At 44.3% G+C, this 18,847-nt stretch overlaps 2 protein-coding genes across 5 annotated transcripts in view; one reads left to right on the top strand and one right to left on the bottom strand.

The window, feature by feature from the left end:
• The first annotated feature begins 13,497 nt into the window (after window positions 1-13,497).
• Window positions 13,498-15,074, top strand: HEPN1 (hepatocellular carcinoma, down-regulated 1). Its single transcript, XM_031653863.1, is given in 3 exon segments — window positions 13,498-13,524; window positions 14,135-14,215; window positions 14,218-15,074. Coding segments are annotated over 3 exon segments (306 nt in total). The 3' UTR covers window positions 14,416-15,074.
• Window positions 13,556-18,847, bottom strand: part of HEPACAM (hepatic and glial cell adhesion molecule) — a 35,198-nt gene continuing 29,906 nt past the window's right edge. For 2 of the 4 annotated variants that reach the window (XM_009187574.4, XM_009187576.4), the window contains 5 exons: window positions 18,069-18,350; window positions 17,682-17,775; window positions 17,117-17,190; window positions 16,760-16,830; window positions 15,155-15,818 (listed from right to left, as the gene is read on the bottom strand). In XM_009187574.4, the coding sequence (XP_009185838.1) occupies window positions 15,516-15,818; window positions 16,760-16,830; window positions 17,117-17,190; window positions 17,682-17,775; window positions 18,069-18,350 (824 nt within the window). In that variant the 3' untranslated portion in view covers window positions 15,155-15,515. Of the gene's footprint in view, window positions 15,819-16,759; window positions 16,831-17,116; window positions 17,191-17,681; window positions 17,776-18,068; window positions 18,351-18,847 lie in introns of all 4 variants that reach the window. The other 2 variants (XM_003910894.5, XM_009187573.4) reach the window with 2 other exon arrangements.

Here is an 18,847-nt window from a genome sequence, read left to right as displayed (position 1 = left end):
CTTATCCCTGGATCCCAATCCTTATCCTTTTGCCACCTGCTAGAGAGGAATGAAAACCCCAGGAGTCTCAGGACACAGCAAGAAGCTGAGGACAGAGGGCAGTGGGGCTGCAGGCTGGAGAGGCTGAGTGAAGTGGAGCAGGGGTGGATTGTAACACCCTGGTCCATTTCCCCAGGAGCAGATGAACCAGAAGTTGGAGTAGAGTGGGAGACAGGAAGGACTCAGAGCCTCTGGGACAAGCTGGGAGATTCCCACAGGATGTGTCCATATTCAGCTCAGAGTTGGATGAAATAAGCTTCTGTGGAGACCTTGGGCAAGTCAGTTTCCTTCTCTGTAAAACAGAAATAATAATAGTAGTTCCTACCTTGAGGAATAAAGTAATGAGACACATAAAGCACAGAACCACTGGCATCCAGTGGCTGACGCATTAAGAGTGATCCACAAAGCTGAGTCAACATTGTGTATTTATTTTGGGGCAGGCAGAATGGAGTCAAGTTTATGGGGTCCAGGATCTGTGAGGGCAGAGTGATGAAGGGGAGATTCATATGGACACTGAAGTCAGCTGAGGATGAGACAGGAAAGGATGTGGTGGGACTGGAGGATTTACTGCACAAAAGGCCAATTTGGGATTTCCCAGGTACAGAGTCTCCAAGACTGTCTGACTCCCTGACTGCCAGCTCCCCAAGAATGTCACTGTCAGCGGTCTGCCTTTAGACTCCTCTGCTTCTACGTTGGACCTGGGGAGACTAATTAAGGCTCGCTAACGCTTTAATGCCAACTAGATTTTACTCCAGTCTTCACAATGCAGAAAGATGGTAGGTTTCCCTCAGGGGAAAATAAGGCAAGTTTCAAAGGAATTCCAATCCTTCACTAGCCCTGTCCTCAGCAGGGTGAGAAAGGAGAGGTGAGACGGCCTGTGTGCACCGCAGGGACAGTGCCCCAGAGGCTCCTGCAGCCTGAGGAATAGCCCCTGCCCCACGGACACACGCCCGGTGCCTGGAGATCACCTTCAGCACAGCCTTGCCCTACTCCCAGGTTCTGGAGAGCTAGGTGCTAACACCTGAAGGCGATTGGAGGGGCAGATTCCTCAGTTGTTCCTGCAGGACACTAGAACTTTTTCTCCAGGGCACTCAGAGTGACATGCGGTGGTGGCCGAGGGGACTTCCCAACAGTAGGGTATGTCTGGATGGCTCCCAGAGACTGCCCGGCTCATTTCCAGCAACCCGGCGCATCCGCATCCTCATTGTCTCATTTCCACAAACTGAGGAAGAGCCGACTGCATGAGTCATGGGGATGATGTGGCTTGGTGGGAGCCGCCTCCAATTGCTATTTCAGGGAAGCTCTGTTCTGGGGCTCTGGTGATGTGCAGTCCCGGTGACCAGTTTAAGCAGTGCCTTCCTTCACCCCTAGTTCCAGTGTTTTGTGTTTTCTAACTCCCCCTGCATTGCTTGTAAGAGGGAGAAGAGAGGGGAAGTACCAAGTGCCCTTCTGAGCAAACCTCCAGAGGAAACTTCTCTTCAATCTCCGGCTCCTGGCTTCTTTGGCTTTCTGCTCTGTGATCTCCGAAGATGCAATCTGAGACTCCTGCTGGCCAAGCTGGTGGAGAAAAAGGGATAAACTCAGGTGGGATTTGGAGTCAGTTACACTGAGGTTGAGATCCTGCTTCCACCTCTTATTGGCAGAGAGATCTTGAGTATGTCACATAACCTCTCTGAGTCCCACTTCCCTCATCTGTAAAATGTCTGCATGAGGTTTACAGACAGTAGACATGGAAGTTCTTTGAAAACACTAGATAGGTGTGAGTTGTCCTTTGAGTGTTCTGGGATCAGCATGCCTGACCAACACAGCCATAGCCAATACCAGCTACCCCTTGATATTCTTCGTGGATTTGAGACTCACACTTTTTGCCTTCTTGTTTTTTCCCCTTCTTTGCTTGAGTCTGCTTGGTCTCAATCTATAAATTCTCATGTTTGTTCCAAGATGCCAACAGCTGGAGGGAAATTGAGTCAAGAGAGAAGACAGTAATGACTTCTTCTTAGCTGGCTGGAAAACTCGCCCTAAGGCCACTTCACTCTACAACTTCTATTCCCTAGTTTCTGGTCCCATCAACATCATGGGTGATTTTAGGTGCCTGGAATCTAAAATCACATTGAATACTCTCAGTCCTACATTTTCACAACTTTCTCGACACCAGTGACTATGGCTCATACTACATTTTCTCAACTTTCTCGACACCAATGACTATGGGTCACACCTAGCTTAAACATTGCCCAGTTGGAGATTTCAAGGAGTGCTGACATCAATATTTAACCATTTTCTCACATGTCCAGGAAGAAGGGGAGATCAGTTACTGTTCTTTGTGTTCACCCTGTCAATGCCCTCCAGTCAAAGACCATCAGGAACATACCTATTGTTGAACAAGTTGATTTACTCCTTGTAGCTTGAGAGAGTGCATGCCATGGAGAACTATGGAATGTCTCAGTAAGAATGCTGTTAGAAAGAACCTAGTCTAGGATTTGGGCTTTGATTGGGTGATTTCGAGGACAGTCCAGGGAAGTGAGGCTTCACTCAAAATTGGGTGCTGTTGGGAAGAAAGGACATGCAATGATTCTTTGCAGAGGAGTGTCTTTGTAGTATACCAAGTGGTTCTTTTTCTTGTATGTGTGGTATATCAAGTGGTTCTTTTTCTTCTTTTTCTATTATAAACAGTGCTGCTCTGAATCTTTATTTTATATGTCCCCTAGTATAACTGTTTAAGAGTTTCTCTAGAAAATAAAAGTAGGAGTAGAAATATCTGGGTCTTGAGAAGTACAAATATTCCACTTCAGATGAAATTAGCAGATTGTTTTCTGAGTCAATTGTAACAACGTCCTTGAGCCATGTCCTCAGAGCAGTTGGTGGACTTCTTAATTTTTGCGAGTCTACTAGAAGAAATGGTATTTTATAGTTGTTTAATTTGCATTGCCGGGTTAAAAAATAATGAAGCTGAGCATCTTTTCAAGGGTTTACTCACAGTTTAGGTTTTATCTTCTGGGAAATATCTACTTCTACCTTTTGCCCACTTTTCTATTGCTTATTTGTCTTTTTCTCAATAACTCTTAGGAGTTTTTATGTATTCTGGGTAATAATTCTCTGTGGAGTAAAGATGCTTTAAAAACAAGTTTGATCTCATATTTTATTTCTTTATAATATAACAGAAATTGTTAATTTTACTGTAGATATATTTATTAATATTTATTTTTATGTTTAGTGTATTCTTTCTATTTTTAAAGGAAACTTCATTTACACTAAAGTAAATACATTATTCCACATTTTCTTCTAAAAGTTTAAACATTTTACCCTACAATTTTTGAACTATCGCTAATTGATTATTTTATATGGTTTGAGGTAGGGATCTATTTTTTCAGATGGTAACCTACTATCCCAGCTTAATCTCAGTGACCTGCTATGATTTATTCATACATCAAATGTTCATGTATACATAGCTTGTTTCATTAGCCTATTGTCTATTCCTGCATGAATACCACACTTTGTATATTACTAGAGATGTAATAAGTTTTGCTATCTGGTAGGGTGTTTCTCCTCCCTCTTTCTTTTCCAGGAGTATCTTGGCTATTCTTGGGTCTTCTGCTTGTTAAGTTCTTTGAAAATATTGTGAAATTTTTATTGGAATTGTTTGGAATCTATAGAAAGAACTAGCATTTAAGTCTTCATATTCAGGAACATGTATACCTCTTTTTAAATTTAGGTCTTCTACTTTATAAAACTTCTATAATAAAGTTTTATAAATCACAATATATAGATTTTACACATATTTTGCTATATGTATTCTTAGCTTACTTGTTATACATTGTGTTGCAGATTATCCATAAAGATAGCTGCAATAATCCCTACCATCCTGATGCATATCCATTTACAATGCTTTTTTCCTATCTCATGAAGAATAAAATTTATTTCCAGCCCCCTGAAGCTGGGCTAGCCTTGTGAATTGCTTTGGCCCACAGAATATAGTAGAAGTGATACCACAGAACTTTCAAGGCTAAGTTTTCAAACTAATTTTGTTCTCTCATGATATAGTTTGGATGTTCATCTGCTCCAAATCTCATGTTGAAGTATGTATTAGTCAGTTCTCACACTGCTATAAAGAATTGCCCAAGACTAGATAATTTATAAAGAAAAGAGGTTTAATTGACTCACAGTTCTGCATGGCTGGGGAAGCCTCAGGAAATCATGGCGGAAAGGGAAGAGGCACATCTCACATGGCAGCAGGTGAGAGAGAGCAAGTGTGTGAAAAAGGAACAGTCAGACACTTATGAAACCATCAGATCTCATGAGAACTCAGTCACTATCATGAGAACAGCATGGGGGACATGTCCCCATGATCCAATTACCTCCCACCAGTTCTCTCCCTTGATGCATGGGGATTGTGGGGATTACAATTCAAGATGAGATTTGGGTGGGGAACAAAACCTAAACATGAAAATGTAATCCCCAGTGTGGGAGATGGGGCCTGGTGGGAGGTGTTTGGGTCATGGGGGTGGATCCCTTACAAATGGGTGGGTGCTGTCCTCACGAATTCTCTCAAGATCTGGTTTTTACAAAGTGTGCAGCACCTCTTTCCCTCTCTCTCTTGCTCCTGCTCTTGCCGTGTGATGTGCTGGCTCCTCCTTCACCTTTCATCATGGTTGTATGCTTCCTGAGGCCCTCACCAGAAGCAGATTTCTATGCCATGTTTCTTGTACAGCTTGCAGAACTGTGAGCCAATTAAACCTCTTTTCTTTATAAATTACCCAGCCTCAGGTATTTCTTTACAGCAATGCAAGAATGGCCTAACACACTGCATTTTGCCATTGGCCAAATTCTAGTCTTCCATTATAATGCTAATACAAATATTTGCCCCTGGGTTATCTCACATTTTCTTTCATTTTAGTTTAGTTTAGTTTTTTTTGAGATGGCGTCTGGTTCTGTTGTCCAGGCTGGAGTGCAGTGGCGCGTTCTTGGCTCACTGCAAGCTCCTCCTCCCGGGTTCACGCCATTCTCCTGCCTCAGCCTCCTGAGTAGCTGGGACTACAGGTGCCCACCATCATGCCTGGCTAATTTTTTGTGTTTTTTAGTAGAGATGGGGTTTCACCATGTTAGCGAGGATGGTCTTGATCTCCTGACCTCGTGATCCGCTCACCTCGGCCTCCCAAAGTGCTGGGATTACAGGCATGAGCCACTGTGTCCAGCCTCATTTTAATTTTTGTAGGTACATAGTAGGTGTACATATTTATGGGGTACATGAGATATTTTGATACAGGCAAACAATGTGTAATAATCACATCAGGTTAATGGGTATTTACCTTTTACCCATAAAAGTTTTTATCCTTTATCCAAATAATCCAGTTATACCCTTTTAGTCATTTTAAAATGTACAATAAATTGTTGTTGACTGTAGTCACCATGTTGTGTTATCAAATATTGGATGTTATCCATTCTGCTTGATTATATTTTTGTACCACTTAACCATCTCCACTTCCCCACCTTTACCCTACACTACCCTTCTTAGCCTCTGGTAACCATCATTCTACTCTCTATCTCCATGAGTTCAATTGTTTTCATTTTTAGCTCCCACAAATAAGTGAGAATGCATGAAGTTTATTTTTCTGTGCCTGACTTATTTTATATAACATAATCACCTCTATACTTCTATCCATGTTGTTGCAAATGACTGAATCTCATTCTTTTTTATGACTGAGTAGTATTCCCTTGCGTATATATAGTATATGTACTACATTTTCTTTATCCATGTATCTATTGATGGACACTTAGGTTGCTTCCAAATCTTGGCTATGGTTAATAGTAATGCAGTAAACATGGGAGTGCAGATATTCCTTTGATATACTGATTTCCTTTCTTTTGGAAAGGAAAGATATATCTAGCAGTGGGATTGCTGGATCCTATGGTAGTTCTATTTTTAGTTTTTTGAGGAACCTCTAAACTGTTCTTTACAGTGGTTGTACTAATTTACACTCCCACCAACAGTGTACAAGGGCTTCCTTTTCTTTACATCCTTTCCTGCATTTGTTGTTACCTGTCTTTTGGATAAAAAGCCATTTTAACTGTGGTGAGATGATATCACAATGTAGTTTTGATTTGCACTTCTCTGATGATCAGTGATGGTAATTACTTTTTCATATGCTTGTTTGCCACTTGTATGTCTTCCTTTGAGAAATGTCTGGTCAGATTTTTGCCCAAGTTATTGAATTATTAGACATTTTTCCTGTTAAGTTGTTTGAGCTCCTTACATATTCTAGTTATTAATCCTTTATCAGATGGATAGTTTGCAAATATTTTCTCCCATTCTGTGGATTTTCTCTTCACTTTGATAATTGTTTCCTTTGCTGTGCAGAAGATTTTTTTAACATGATGTGATCCTATTTGTCCATTTTTGTTTTGGTTGCCTGTGCTTATGAACTATGACTCAATAAATCTTTGCCCAGCCCATGTCCTGGAGAGTTTCCCCAATATTTTCTTGTAATAGTTTCAGTTTAAGGTCTTAGATTTAAGTCTTTAATCCATTTTAATTTTATTTTCATATACGGTGAGAAATAGGGTTCTAGTTTCATTCTTCTGCACATGGATATTAGTTTTCCCAGTACCACTTATTGAAGAGACTGTCCTTTCCCCAATGTATTTTTTTGGCACCTTTGTAGAAATCAAGTTCACTGTAGATGAATGGATTTGTTTCTGGATTCTCTATTCTGTCCCATTGGTCTATGTGTCTGTTTTTATGCCAGTATCATGCTGTTTTAGTTACTATAGCTCTGTACTACAATTTTAAGTCAGGTAATGTGATTCCTCCAGTTTTGTTCTTTTTGCTCAGGATACCTTTGGCTGAAGAATGTCATTGATATTTTGATACAGATTGCACTGAATATGTAGATTGCTTTGGGTGGTATGAACATTTAAACAATATTGATATTTCCAATCCACAAATATGGAATATGTTTCCTTTTTTGTGTGTCCTTTTAAATTTGTTTTATCAGTGTTTTACAGTTTTCATTGTAGATATCTTTCACTTTGGTTAACTCTTAGATATTTTATTTTATTTGTAGCTATTGTAAATAGGATTACTTTCTTGATTTCTTTTTCAGATTGTTTGTTGTTGGCATCTAGAAATGCCATTGATTTTTGTATGTTGATTTTGTATTCTGTCACTGTGCTCTTTTTTTTTTTTTTGGGTGCAGTCTTTGGGTTTGTCCAGATATCATCTGCAAACAAGGATACTTTGACTTTTTTCTTCCCAGTTTGGATGCCCTTTATTTCATTCCTTGTCTGATTGTTGTAGCTGGGACTTCCAGTAGTATGTTGAATAACAGTGGTGAAAGTGGGCATCCTTTTCTTGTTCCAGATTTTAGGACAAGGGCTATCAGTTTTTCCACATCAGTATGATACTAGTTGTTGGTCTATCATATGACTTTTATTGTGTTGAGGTATGTTTGTTCTACACCCAGTTTTTTAAGGAGTTTTATTATGAAGGGATGTTGAATTTTGTCAAATGCTTTTTCAGCGTTGGTTAAAATGACGATAGGGTTTTTGTTCTTTGTTCTGTTGATATGATGTATCACACTGATTAACTTGCATATGTTGAAACATCCTTGGATAAATCCCAGTTAGTTATGATTAATCATGTTTTTAACATGTTGTTGAATTTAATTTGCTATTATTTTGTTGAGGATTTTTGCATCAATGTTCATCATGGATATTGGCCTGTAGGGTTGTGGTTTGTTTGTTTGTTTGTTTGTTTTGCATTTTTGCATTTTTGTTGGATTTTGGTATCAGGGTGATACTGGCCTGGTAGGATGAGTTTGGAAGTATTCCCTCCTCCTCTGTTTTTGAGAATAGTTTGAATAGGATTAGTATTTGTTCTTCTTTAAATATTTAGTAAAATTCAGCAGTGAAGCCATTGGATCCTGGGCTTTTCTTCGTGGGAAATGTTTCATTACAGCTTCAATCTTGTTACTTTTTTTTTTTTTTTTTAGACAGGTTCTCGCTCTGTTGCCCAGGCTGGAATGCAGTGCTGCCATCACAGCTCACGGCAACTTTTACCTCCTGGGCTCTAGTGATCCTCCCACCTCCCCACCTCAGCCTCCTGAGTTGCTGGGATCACAGGTGCACCACCATGCCTAGCTAATTTTTGTATATTTTGTACAGACAGGGTTTTGGCATGTTGTCTAGGCTGGTGTCAAACTCTTGGGTTCAAGCAATCCTCCTGCCTGGTTTTTACTCAGACTATGCTGGCAGTTGATAAGATTGTTCCCACTCAGATTCAGGGTGGGTCTGCCTTTTCCAGTTGACTTGCTCAAATGTTAATCTCTTTCGGTCACACCCTCACAGAAACACCTAGGAATAATACTTTACATCCTTCAATCCAATCAAGTTGACACTCAGTATTAACCACCACAGTGACCTTCTTTGTCTCTTTTTATAGTTTTTGTCTTGAAATCTATTTTGTCTGATATAAGTATAGTTACTCCTGCTCTTTTTTGGTTTCTATTTGCATGGAATATTTTTTCCATCTCTTTATTTTCAGCCTACGTGTGTCTTTATAGATGAAGTATGTTTCTTGAAGGCAAGGAATTGTTGGATCTTATTTTGTAATCTATTCAGCCACTCAACTTCTTTTGTTTGGAGAGTTTAGTTTATTTACATTCAATGTTATCATTGTTAAGTAAGGACTTATTTCTGCCATTTTGTTATTTTTTATTCTGGTTGTTTCATGGTCTTCTTTCTTCTTTTCTTCTTTCCTGTCTTCCTTTTAGTGAAGGTGATTTTCTCTGATGACATGTTTTAATTTATTGCTTTTTGTATTTTGTGTATCTGTTGTATGTTTCTAAATTTGAAGTTACGATGAGGCTTGCAAATAGTATCTTATAACCTATCGTTTTAAACTGATGACAACTTAACAGTGATTGCATAAACAAACTAACAAATAAGTAAAGAGAAACTAATAAAAACTCTACACTTTAACATCATGCCCCTACTTTTAACTTTTTGTTGTTTCTACTTATATTTTATTGTACTGTCTTTGTCTTAAAAAGTTATAATTATTATTTTTGATCACTTCATCTTTTAGTCTTCCTACTCAAGATATGAGTAGCTTGCACACCATAATTACAGTGCTATGATATCCTGTTTTTTTGTGTACTTACTATTACTATTGAGTTTTGTGCCTTCAGATAATTTCTTATTTTTTATTAATGTCCTTTTCTTTCCGATTAAGGAACTCCCTTTAGCTTTCTTATAGGATAGGTCTGGTGTTGATGAAATCTTTCAGCTTCTGTTTGTCTGGGAAAGTCTTGAATTCCTTCATGTTTGAATAATATGTTCACCAGATATACTATTCTGCAATAAAGTTCTTTTTCCTTTGGCATTTTAAATATATTATGTCACTCTTTCCTGACCTGCAAGGCTTCCACTGAGAAGTCTGCTACCAGGCATATTGAAGCTCCACTGTATGTGATTTGTTTATTTTCTCTTCCTACTTTTAGAATCCTTTATTATTCATCTTTGGGAGTTTGATTATTGAATGTCTTGAGTTAATGTTATTTGGGTTAAATCTGCTTAGTAACCTTCTTGCACTTGAATATTGATATCTTTCTCTAGGTTTGGGAAGCTCTCTGTTATTATCCCTTTGAATAAACTTTCTACCTTCATCTCTCTGTTTCCTCTTCAAGGCCCAAAACTCTTAGATTTTCCCTTTTGAAGTTATTTTCTAAATATCATAGGCATACTTTCATTCTCTTCTATTCTTCTTTCTTTTGTCTCCTATAACTGTGTATTTTCAAATAGCCTGTCTTCAGGCTCACTAATTCTTTCTTCTGCTTGATTAATTCCACTATTAATAGACTCTGATGCATTCTTTAGTATTTCAATTGCAGTTTTTAACTCCAGAATTTCTACTTGATTCTTTTAAATTATTTCAATCTCTTTGTTAAATTTATCTGATAGGATTCTGAATTCCTCTCTGTGTTCTCTTGAAATTTCTTGAGTTTCCTCAAAAGAGCCATTTTGAATTATCTGTCCAAAAGGTCACACGTCTCTCTCTCTCTCTGGGATTAGTCATTGGTTACTTATTTAGTTCATTTGATGAGGTCATATTTCCTGAACGGTCTTGATGCTTGTGGATGTTCATTGATGTCTGGGCTTGTTTGTACCCTTCCTTCCTGGGAAGGCTTTCTAGGTATTCAAAGGAACTTGGGTGTTGTGATTTAGTTTTTGGTGACTGCAGCTGTATCTGCATTAGGGGGCACCCCAAGTCCAGTAACACTGTGGCTCCTGCAGACTTGAAGAGATACCACCCTATGGTCTTAGATAAGATCTAGAAGAATTCTCTGGATTATCAGACATAGACTCTTATTATCTTCCTTTTCTTTCTCCAAAACAGAGTCACTCTCTTTCTCCTCTCTCTCTCTCTCTCTGCCCCCCTTCTCTCTCTCTCTCTCTTTGTGTGTGCTGAGCTGCCTGGAGCTAGAAGAAGGGTGACACATGTACCCCTGTGGCCACCACAATGGAGACTGTGCTGGGTCAGACCCAAAGCCAGCACAGCACCAGGTGTCACCAAAGACATGTGGTAACCACTGTCTGGCTACCAGCTATGTTCGCTCAAGGCCCTAAGGCTCTAGAGTCAGCAGGTGGCAACGCCAACCAGGCTTGTATCCATTACTTCAGGATGCCAAGTTTCCAACAGTCCTGGGCAGGTCCAGGGATGCCATCTGGGAGCCAGGACCTGGGGTGAGAAACTTTAGGAATCTACCTGGTGCTCTATTCTACTGCAGCTGAGCTGGTACCCAAGCCCAAGGCAATGTCTTTCTCATTCTTCCCTCTTCTTTCCTCAAGCAGAGTTGTCTCTCCCGTTGGCCACCACTGCCCCAGGCCCACGGTGAATACTGCCTGGCTACTGCTGATGTTCATTCAAGGATCAAGGGCTCTTGAGTCAGCTTATGAATGCTGCCAAGCACAGGACTCTCCTTTCAAGGCAGTGGACTCAACTATGGTCACCAGGGCAGGTCCAGAAATGCCATCCAAGAGCCAAACCCTGGAATTGGGGACCCTAAGAGCTCACTTGGTTCTCTACGCCACTGAGGCCACACTGGTACCTAAGCTGCAAGACAAAGTCCCCTTTATCCTTCCTTCTACTTTTCTCAAGCAAAAGGAGCCCCTTCCCATAGCCACTGCAGCTGGAAAGGTGCTTGGTGACATCTGAAGTCAACATATCTCTTAGTCTCACCCAAGGCCAATGGCAAGTACTTCCTGCAAATTATTGAGGGTCCCTGGCCTCTAGAGTGAGCAGGTGATGAATGCTGCCGGGACTGGGTCATTGCCTTCAAAGCAATGGGTTTCCTTCTGGCCCAGAGTGTCTAGAAATGTTGTCTGGGAACTAGGGCCTGAAATGGGGGACTCAGGACTCTGTCTTACGCCCTATCCTACCGTGGCTGAGCTGACATCCAACTTGCAATACACAGTCCTGTTTACTCTTCCTGCTCCTCTCCTCACGCCACACAAAGGAGTCTCTTTCAAAGCTGCAAGCTGTGATGCCTGGTGTTGGCAGAGGGATGATGCAAGCACTCCCTTGGCTGCACCAGCTGGTGTCTCACTAGATCATATGCCCCCAAGTCCACTGGCTTCAAGCCCAGCACACCATCAGGAGTTCCCCCTAGAATTGCAGTCCTTGTGACCTAGACAGACTTTTAAAAGTTTCTTTAGGACCCCAGAGCACTTCAACCTATGGTCGTGAATCTTTTTGGAACTCAGGTTCCAACCATTGGGATGTGTAATTCCTTTCTGGCAAGGGCTGGTCTAAATGCTCCCTCCATGGGTGCTGGCTGAGTTCTGCCTGGTGTTGTTTCTTGCTGTGACAGAGCAGCACTGGGTTCCAATGCAAAGCCCCACAATGACTGCACTATTCCTCCTGCAAGTGCAGAGATTCTCTCTCTGTTCCATGCGGCAGCTGCTGGGTGATGAGGGAGGGGTGGTGTCAGCAATTCAAGACTGCCTTTCTTACCTTTATCACCTCTTTCAGTGATATGAAGTTAAAACCAGGTATTGTGATCACTCATTGGATTTTTGGTTGCTATGAGGGTGCTTTTTTTGTGTGGATAGTTGTTCAATCTGGTGTTTTTGCAGGGAAGACAATCAGTGGAGGCTTCTATTCAGCCATCTTGCTTCACCTCCCTTGGTAATCTCACATTTAATGAGTGCTAAGTACTTTGAGCTCACTGTGCTTTTAAATTTTGTTTTACTTCTGGCTGCTTTAAAATTTCCCCATCTCTGGCCAGGTGCCGTGGCTCACGCCTGTAATCCCAGCACTTTGGAAGGCTGAGGTGGGCGGATCACGAGGTCAGGAGTTTGAGATCAGCCGGGCCAACATAGTGAAATCCTGTCTCTACCAGAAATACAAAAATTAGCCAGACATGGTGGCATGTGCCTGTAGTCCCAGCTACTTGGGAGGCTGAGGCAGGAGAATCACTTGAACTGGAAGGCAGAGGTTGTAGTGAGCCTAGACTGCGCCATTGCACTCCAGCCTGGGTGACAAGTGTGAGACTCCATCTGAAAAAAAAAAAAAAATTCCCCCATCTCTTGAAGCCAGCAATGCAAAACAAATATCATTTAAGCAGGACCTAGTTGTTTTGAAACAGGAAGACCTCTCAAACATCTAGTCTCAAGTATTTAGCAGAGAAGTTCCACATATCACTTTTTACCTATTGCAATCTGGCTTTAACCCCCACTACACGTCGAAACTACTTATGCCAAGTCACTCAATGTTTTAATTGTTGCCAAATTTAACATGCGCTTTTAACTTATTTTCATACGTAAGCCCCCTGCCCATGCAGTCCCGAATGCTCCCTTTTTCTTGAAACTCTTTTGTTCTTTTGATTGTGTGATATAGTTATCTCCTATATATTCTCCTATCTTACTGGCTGTGCCTTTTTTAGCCTTCTTGGGGAGGTCCTTTTAACCTTTCTACACATACTGATGTCCTCAGAAATCTATCTGCAGCTTTCTTCACCTTCTACTTTGCATACCTTCCTGAAATAATGTCATCAACTGCTAGGCTCAGTACGCTGAATTCCCCCCATCATGTCTTGCACTTCCAAGCTTTTATACATGCTTCTCCCTCTGCTTGGAGTGTGTCCTCTCATACTTTTGAAAACCAGATTAACAAGTTGAGTCTTTTCTTTCTAAGAAAGACTCAACTCAGGTCGGTTCTTCTCCAAGATGCCTTTGCTGACATCTAATCTACATGCTCCCAGAGCACCTTGTATCTACCTCCGCCATTGCATTTTACACACTATATCGTAATAATCTGTTTACTGATTTGTCTTCCTGACATAGTTATGCTGTATCAGCAGTGTCTAGCACAGGGCCTAGTCCATGGTAGATAAACAAATGTTTGTTGAATAAATAAAAGAACACCCAAATAAACAAATGAATGAATGGGTAAGTGATTCTGGAATGGACAATTTGGGGTTTGGAAAGAGGGTAAAGGATGTGAAAGAAAAGCAGAAGAAAAAACGGGAAATGACTGGTATATTTAAGCAGCTTGTTTTGTTACCCTTGTTTACGTGGAATAAAGTTGTCATTTCATTTCATCAAAAGTTTATTGAGCATCCAGTATGTGCTAGGCACTCTGCTGGATGCTAGTAATACAAAGATGAAGATGAAAACAACACAAAAACAAACAAACAAACCCCAATTCCTTACTAACCCCTCCCCACCCCCAATTTAAGGCAGATTTGGCTTAAGCCTGGGAAGCTGGCCCCTCAGGGATTCAGCACCAGGTATGGCATGCTCTCATCTCACCCTCACCTTCACCTGTGCATCTCAAGGCTGACGAGCAGGTACTCCTTCTCCAAGTCCTGCTGCCTCTTCCACCTTCCTGAGAAACTTTCCCCTACATTCCTTATCTCATTATGGATGAGGCACCTGGGAAGTTTAGGGGCGCTGCGAAGGCACACCTGCTCAAATGAGCCTGGGGAAGTGCCAAGGGACAGGGAGCTGAGACAGGCATGCTGTTGGGGTAAGGGCAGAGGGGGCAAACTAGAAATGTCAGTGCTTCTGGGGCTGAGACAAAACTTGACCTGGTGTGTAGGTGGTGGGTAACGGGGGCCTTGGAATAGCTCCATGGGATGATGGAGAATCAGAGCTAGAGTTTAGGAGGTTGGGAATGGGCCAGGGATGCAGGGACCCTTGGAGGCATTAAGGAGGAGGGGATGGAATACACAGAGGGCCTCCTTCTCTTTCAGATTTGTAATTGCCCTCTCTCCTGACACAGTAGATTACTGCCACTCCTATGAACTGTTCAATAGGTGGTGGCATGGGCATGTCCTGGCTACACAGCGGCCCAGTCTCTTTATTTTGATGTTAGTGTGATTAGGGAGTCTGCCCTTGTTCTGTGCCCTGGGACCCGAGCATGTGGGAGCAGGGCAGATGGGTGGCAGGAGGCCAGGGGTTGGATCATGTTTCCCTGAAATGCTGGGAAGCAATAAGCCTCCTCCTCCTCCAACCATTTTTCTGGAGATTAGGACTTATTCTCACAGCTGGAGGAAGCTCAACAACTTTCCTGAGGACAATGATTGTTTGAAAGGCTTGTTTTGTAAGGAAGCCAGGACGAATGTATGAGTTAGATGAGCTAAAACAGTTCCTCACTTGGTCTAGTTTTCTGGGCCAGGGGAGTAAGTGGAATTCACTTTTCTATACGAATAAGCCCATCCATCTCTTCTGTTCATGAACAGAGACAAAGAATGCTTGGCATGACATGCCTCTGAGGGAGGCTCTGGGAGGAGGCCAAGCTGGCAGGTTCGGGTTCTTTGCCCTTGCTAGGGCCTAGGTCAGAGGGAAAAGAAACATACTTGTACCCTTCCCTCACCACCTCGTAGGTCCCCAGGTACCAGGTGCCCAGGGAAGAAGGCCTTCACAATGATCCCCCAGCTCAGAACAGCCCCTGCACACCCAGTAACCGGCATCTGGCTTCTCCTTAGCTTCGTGCAGCTGTGGATTTTGGGAAAGTGGCCTCTCTAATCTGAGCTTGCCAAAAAAAAAGTGCCCCAGCCCTCAGGCATTTGTTCAGTGGGAAGGGTGGCGGGTGGGAAACAACACAGCTCCCTGGGAAGAGCACAGGATAGTCACGGGCGGGTTAGGTTACTGATGTTAGTTTCCATAAAACGCTTTTGGGTGTTGGGCCAGAAATTTAATAATCTATGTGGTCCTAATAGGGCACAACCTATACCAAGTGAGAACACAGCCTGTAAACCGGAAGCAAATGCTCCCCGGTTTCACCACCTCAACACTGCCGCCTCCGCGCACCCGCCTCCGTCTGCGCATGCTCATACGCGTCCACACCCGAGACACCCGCGCCCCGCCGGGACTTCCCCTAGCCCCTAGTGCGCCGCGCCCCGGCTTCCCAGCCCCAGCCCTCCCCCCGGGCCGCTGGCCGCAGACCGCGGGCGCCTCTCAGGGGGTCCCGAGGCGGCTCAGGCGCTGATCTCCACCGGGCCGGCCTCGTCTTGCTCGCGGATTATGTGCACGCCCGCAGTCCGCAGTGTGCGCGAGGCGCTGCGCGAGCGGCCGGGCGAGCTCGGGGCCCGGGGCGGCGACGTGTGCGTCCGGCCGGTGGCTGGGGAGCGCGCTGGGGAGCGCGGGTAGCGGCGGGCGGAGCGGATGGGCAGCCCTGGCGAGCGGCCAGGCACTGCGGGCGACACGGAGTAGCCGGGCGGGCCGGGCTCCGTCGCGCTTCGAGGCTCCGGGGACGGGTTCTCCTCGGGCTCCGGGGACTCCTGCAAGGACACGCGCCGCAGGGGTCAGGCGACAGTCAGCCCAGCCTGGGAGCGCGCCTGGTGTTAGAGCTTGCTGGAATTCTGAGGGGAGGGACCCAGTTTCCCTCTGCACGCCCTCCTCCTGGAAGGCTGCAGGCAGGTCTGGTTTTCCTGGCGATATGCCACACTGAGCATGGGGCCTCCTAGCACGTAATAGGTGTTCAGTAAATGTTGAAATGCGATGATTTGAGTGCTTTTCCCCTTTACTGTCCTCTTTCTACCCATCGTGGACAACCTGGGACAGAGTTAGTTGTGGAATACTGGGGAAATCACCAGAACTGGTGTCCAAAGACCTAGGTTTGAAACCTAGATCTGCCACTCATTGACTTGTTTAATCCTGAGCAAGTCATTTAATCTCACAGCCTTGTTTTTTCTAATCTCTAAAATGTGCATGACACAAATATTTCACAGGGTTATTCAGAGTACTGTAAAGCAGGGGTCCCCACCCCCAGGCCGAGGACTGGTACTGGTCTCTGGCCTGTTAGGAACAGAACGGCAGAGCAGGAGGTGAGCGGTAGGCCAGAGAGCAAAGCTTCATATGTATTTACAGCCACTCCCCATGGCTTGTATTATCGCCTGAGCTCCGCCTCCTCTCAGATTATTGGCTGCATTCAATTCTCATAGGAGCACAAACGCTATTGTGAATTGCGCATGCGAGGGATCTAGGTTGCGCGCTCCTTATGAGAATCCAATGCTGATGATCTGAGGTGGAACAGTGTCATCCTGAAACCACCCCCACCACCATCCATGGAAAAGTTTTCTTCCATGAAGCCAGTTCCTGGTGCCAAAAAAGTTGGGGACTGCTGCTATAAAGGGATAGGAATATAGTATGGCTCCCTAGAACCAGGCATGTGGGAGGGGCTCACTGCATGTTTCTGGGCGCCCAGCCCAGAGCTGCTCACCTTGTCCTTCAGGATGTAGAGTGCCATGGGGTTTTTCCGTTCCTGATCGCCACTTCGAGGGAGGGTGTCTGCTGCACAGGGGAGAGAAGTGGGTGGCTGGCGCAGGTACAGACTCTCCCCACCAGCCGGCACCTACTCTCTGTGCTTCCCAAATGGCCCGCCACAACCTCCACCAACATATCTGAATATCCTGGCTCCTACCTTGGCCAAACCTCTCCCTCCTCTGCAGTCTTCGTGCAGTTGGTGGGGGAAGGGTCCCTGCAGAGCTGTTTTCCTTGTCGCCCAGTTCTGCCTTTTCCCAGCAGCCCACTGATCTGAGTGTTGATGGGATGGGTGAATGGGTGGCTGGGAGCTCACCTTCTGGTTTCAGGCGGTCATCATTCTGATCCATGTATTCCAGGGAGTTTTGCTTCTCTAGCCTCTTCTGTTTCCTGTGAATCAATCCAGCCCCACCATGAGCCGAACTATTGAACATGAGCAGAAGATCTAGCGGGGACACAGGGAGGGATCTGATGGCCATAAAAGAGGCCTTGTGACAGGAAGATGGGCTGGGTACAGTTCATGAGCTTTGGAATGAATCACATCTAGCTTTGCACCTTGAGTCTGTCACTAGCGTTGTGACTGTGGGCAAGTCATTTAACCAATCCTAGTCTCAGTGTCATTATCTGTTAAACTGCAGATAATCATACTTAAAAGGTAGCAGGCTAATCACAGCCACAGTGCCTGGCCCCAGAAAAGGTGGTTGGCAAGCGAAAAAACTATTGTTACTGGTGCTGTGGTTGTGGGGGCTTGGGAGCACAAGATGCTGTTGCATACACAATGGAAGAATGGACCTCTTGGGAAGAGATGCAGAGCCCTGGGATGAAAGGCATAGGTTTGGGATGGATTGAAGGACTCAGGTGCTCAGGAGAGTTACCCAGACCTTTTGGAAGGTTTCCAGCAGGCACAGACTGTCACCAAGGTCACAAGGAGGAAGATGCCTCCTGTAGACAAGATGATGTAAAGGGAACTTCTTCCTAGGGAGAGAGAGAAGCAGAGAGGCAGGAGGGACTTCAAAGGGGCAAGGTGTGGTAAGCAGAACTTCTGCCATGGAAGCAAGAGAGGGGGAGCCCCAGGCTGCATGCCTTGCTGATGCTGGTGGTGGAGCTTGCACAGAACCCACTGCCCACCTGTTGGTGTCCTCCATGGATAGTTGGCCTATCGCTGTCCCCCTCCTCCCAGTGACATTCTCTGGGATGTCCTCAGTCCCTCATGGTCACCTGCCTCTTGGGGCTTTGAGTCCTAAAGGAAAGCCTGCAGGAAAACTCACTGTATACGGTGATCTTGACAGGCAGGCTGCGGCCCTGGCTGATGGGGTTCTCTACCACGCAGCTGTACAGGTCGTCGTCCTCCATAAGCACGCGGGTGATGGTGAGCACCTTTTGGTCCGGGGACAGGAGCATTCTCGAGTCATTGAGGAGGGGCTTGCCGTCCTTCAGCCAGGTGTAGCTGGGCTTGGTGCCATTCTCGTGTGAGCAGTTCAAGGTGAAGGCCTCGCTGAGTTCCAGCACAGTGGTTGAAGCCACCAACACCTGTGGCCTCGAAATGGGCACTAAGCCACAGGAATGGGGGAGCCTGTGAGTCATTGGCTAAGAAGTGTCTCCCTTCCCCCTTTTAGCTCCTTGCCTTCGAACACACCTTTAACACTACCTTCCAACTCGATCTGTGGGCTGAGAAGACTTCAGACATCCTAAGTCCAGTCCTTTCCCATCACTTATTCATTTGTTTCACTGATTATTTATGGAGCACCAACTAGGCATAGCGGGTACAATGCTGAACAATGCAGACATGGCGTTGCCCTCATTCCCTCTTTCTAAATGCCTTCCCATGAACCCTGGGCTTCAATGTCTTAAACTGACCCAGCCAGGAAGATATTTTAGTTGGGCTAAGCCTGGGTCCTACTGTTTAGGTTCAAATCTTGGCTCTATCACTTCTAGCTGTGTGACCTTGGGCAAGTTATTCCACCTTTCAGTGGCTCACTTTCCTCATCTGCAAAATGGGGATGATGATATTAACTATCCTCAGATTATTATAAGCATTAAGTGAGTC

Source organism: Papio anubis, chromosome 12 (genome assembly GCF_008728515.1).
Source record: "Papio anubis isolate 15944 chromosome 12, Panubis1.0, whole genome shotgun sequence".
NCBI classification, from domain to species: Eukaryota; Metazoa; Chordata; class Mammalia; order Primates; family Cercopithecidae; genus Papio; species Papio anubis.
This window is presented reverse-complemented; position numbering and strand designations above follow the sequence as displayed.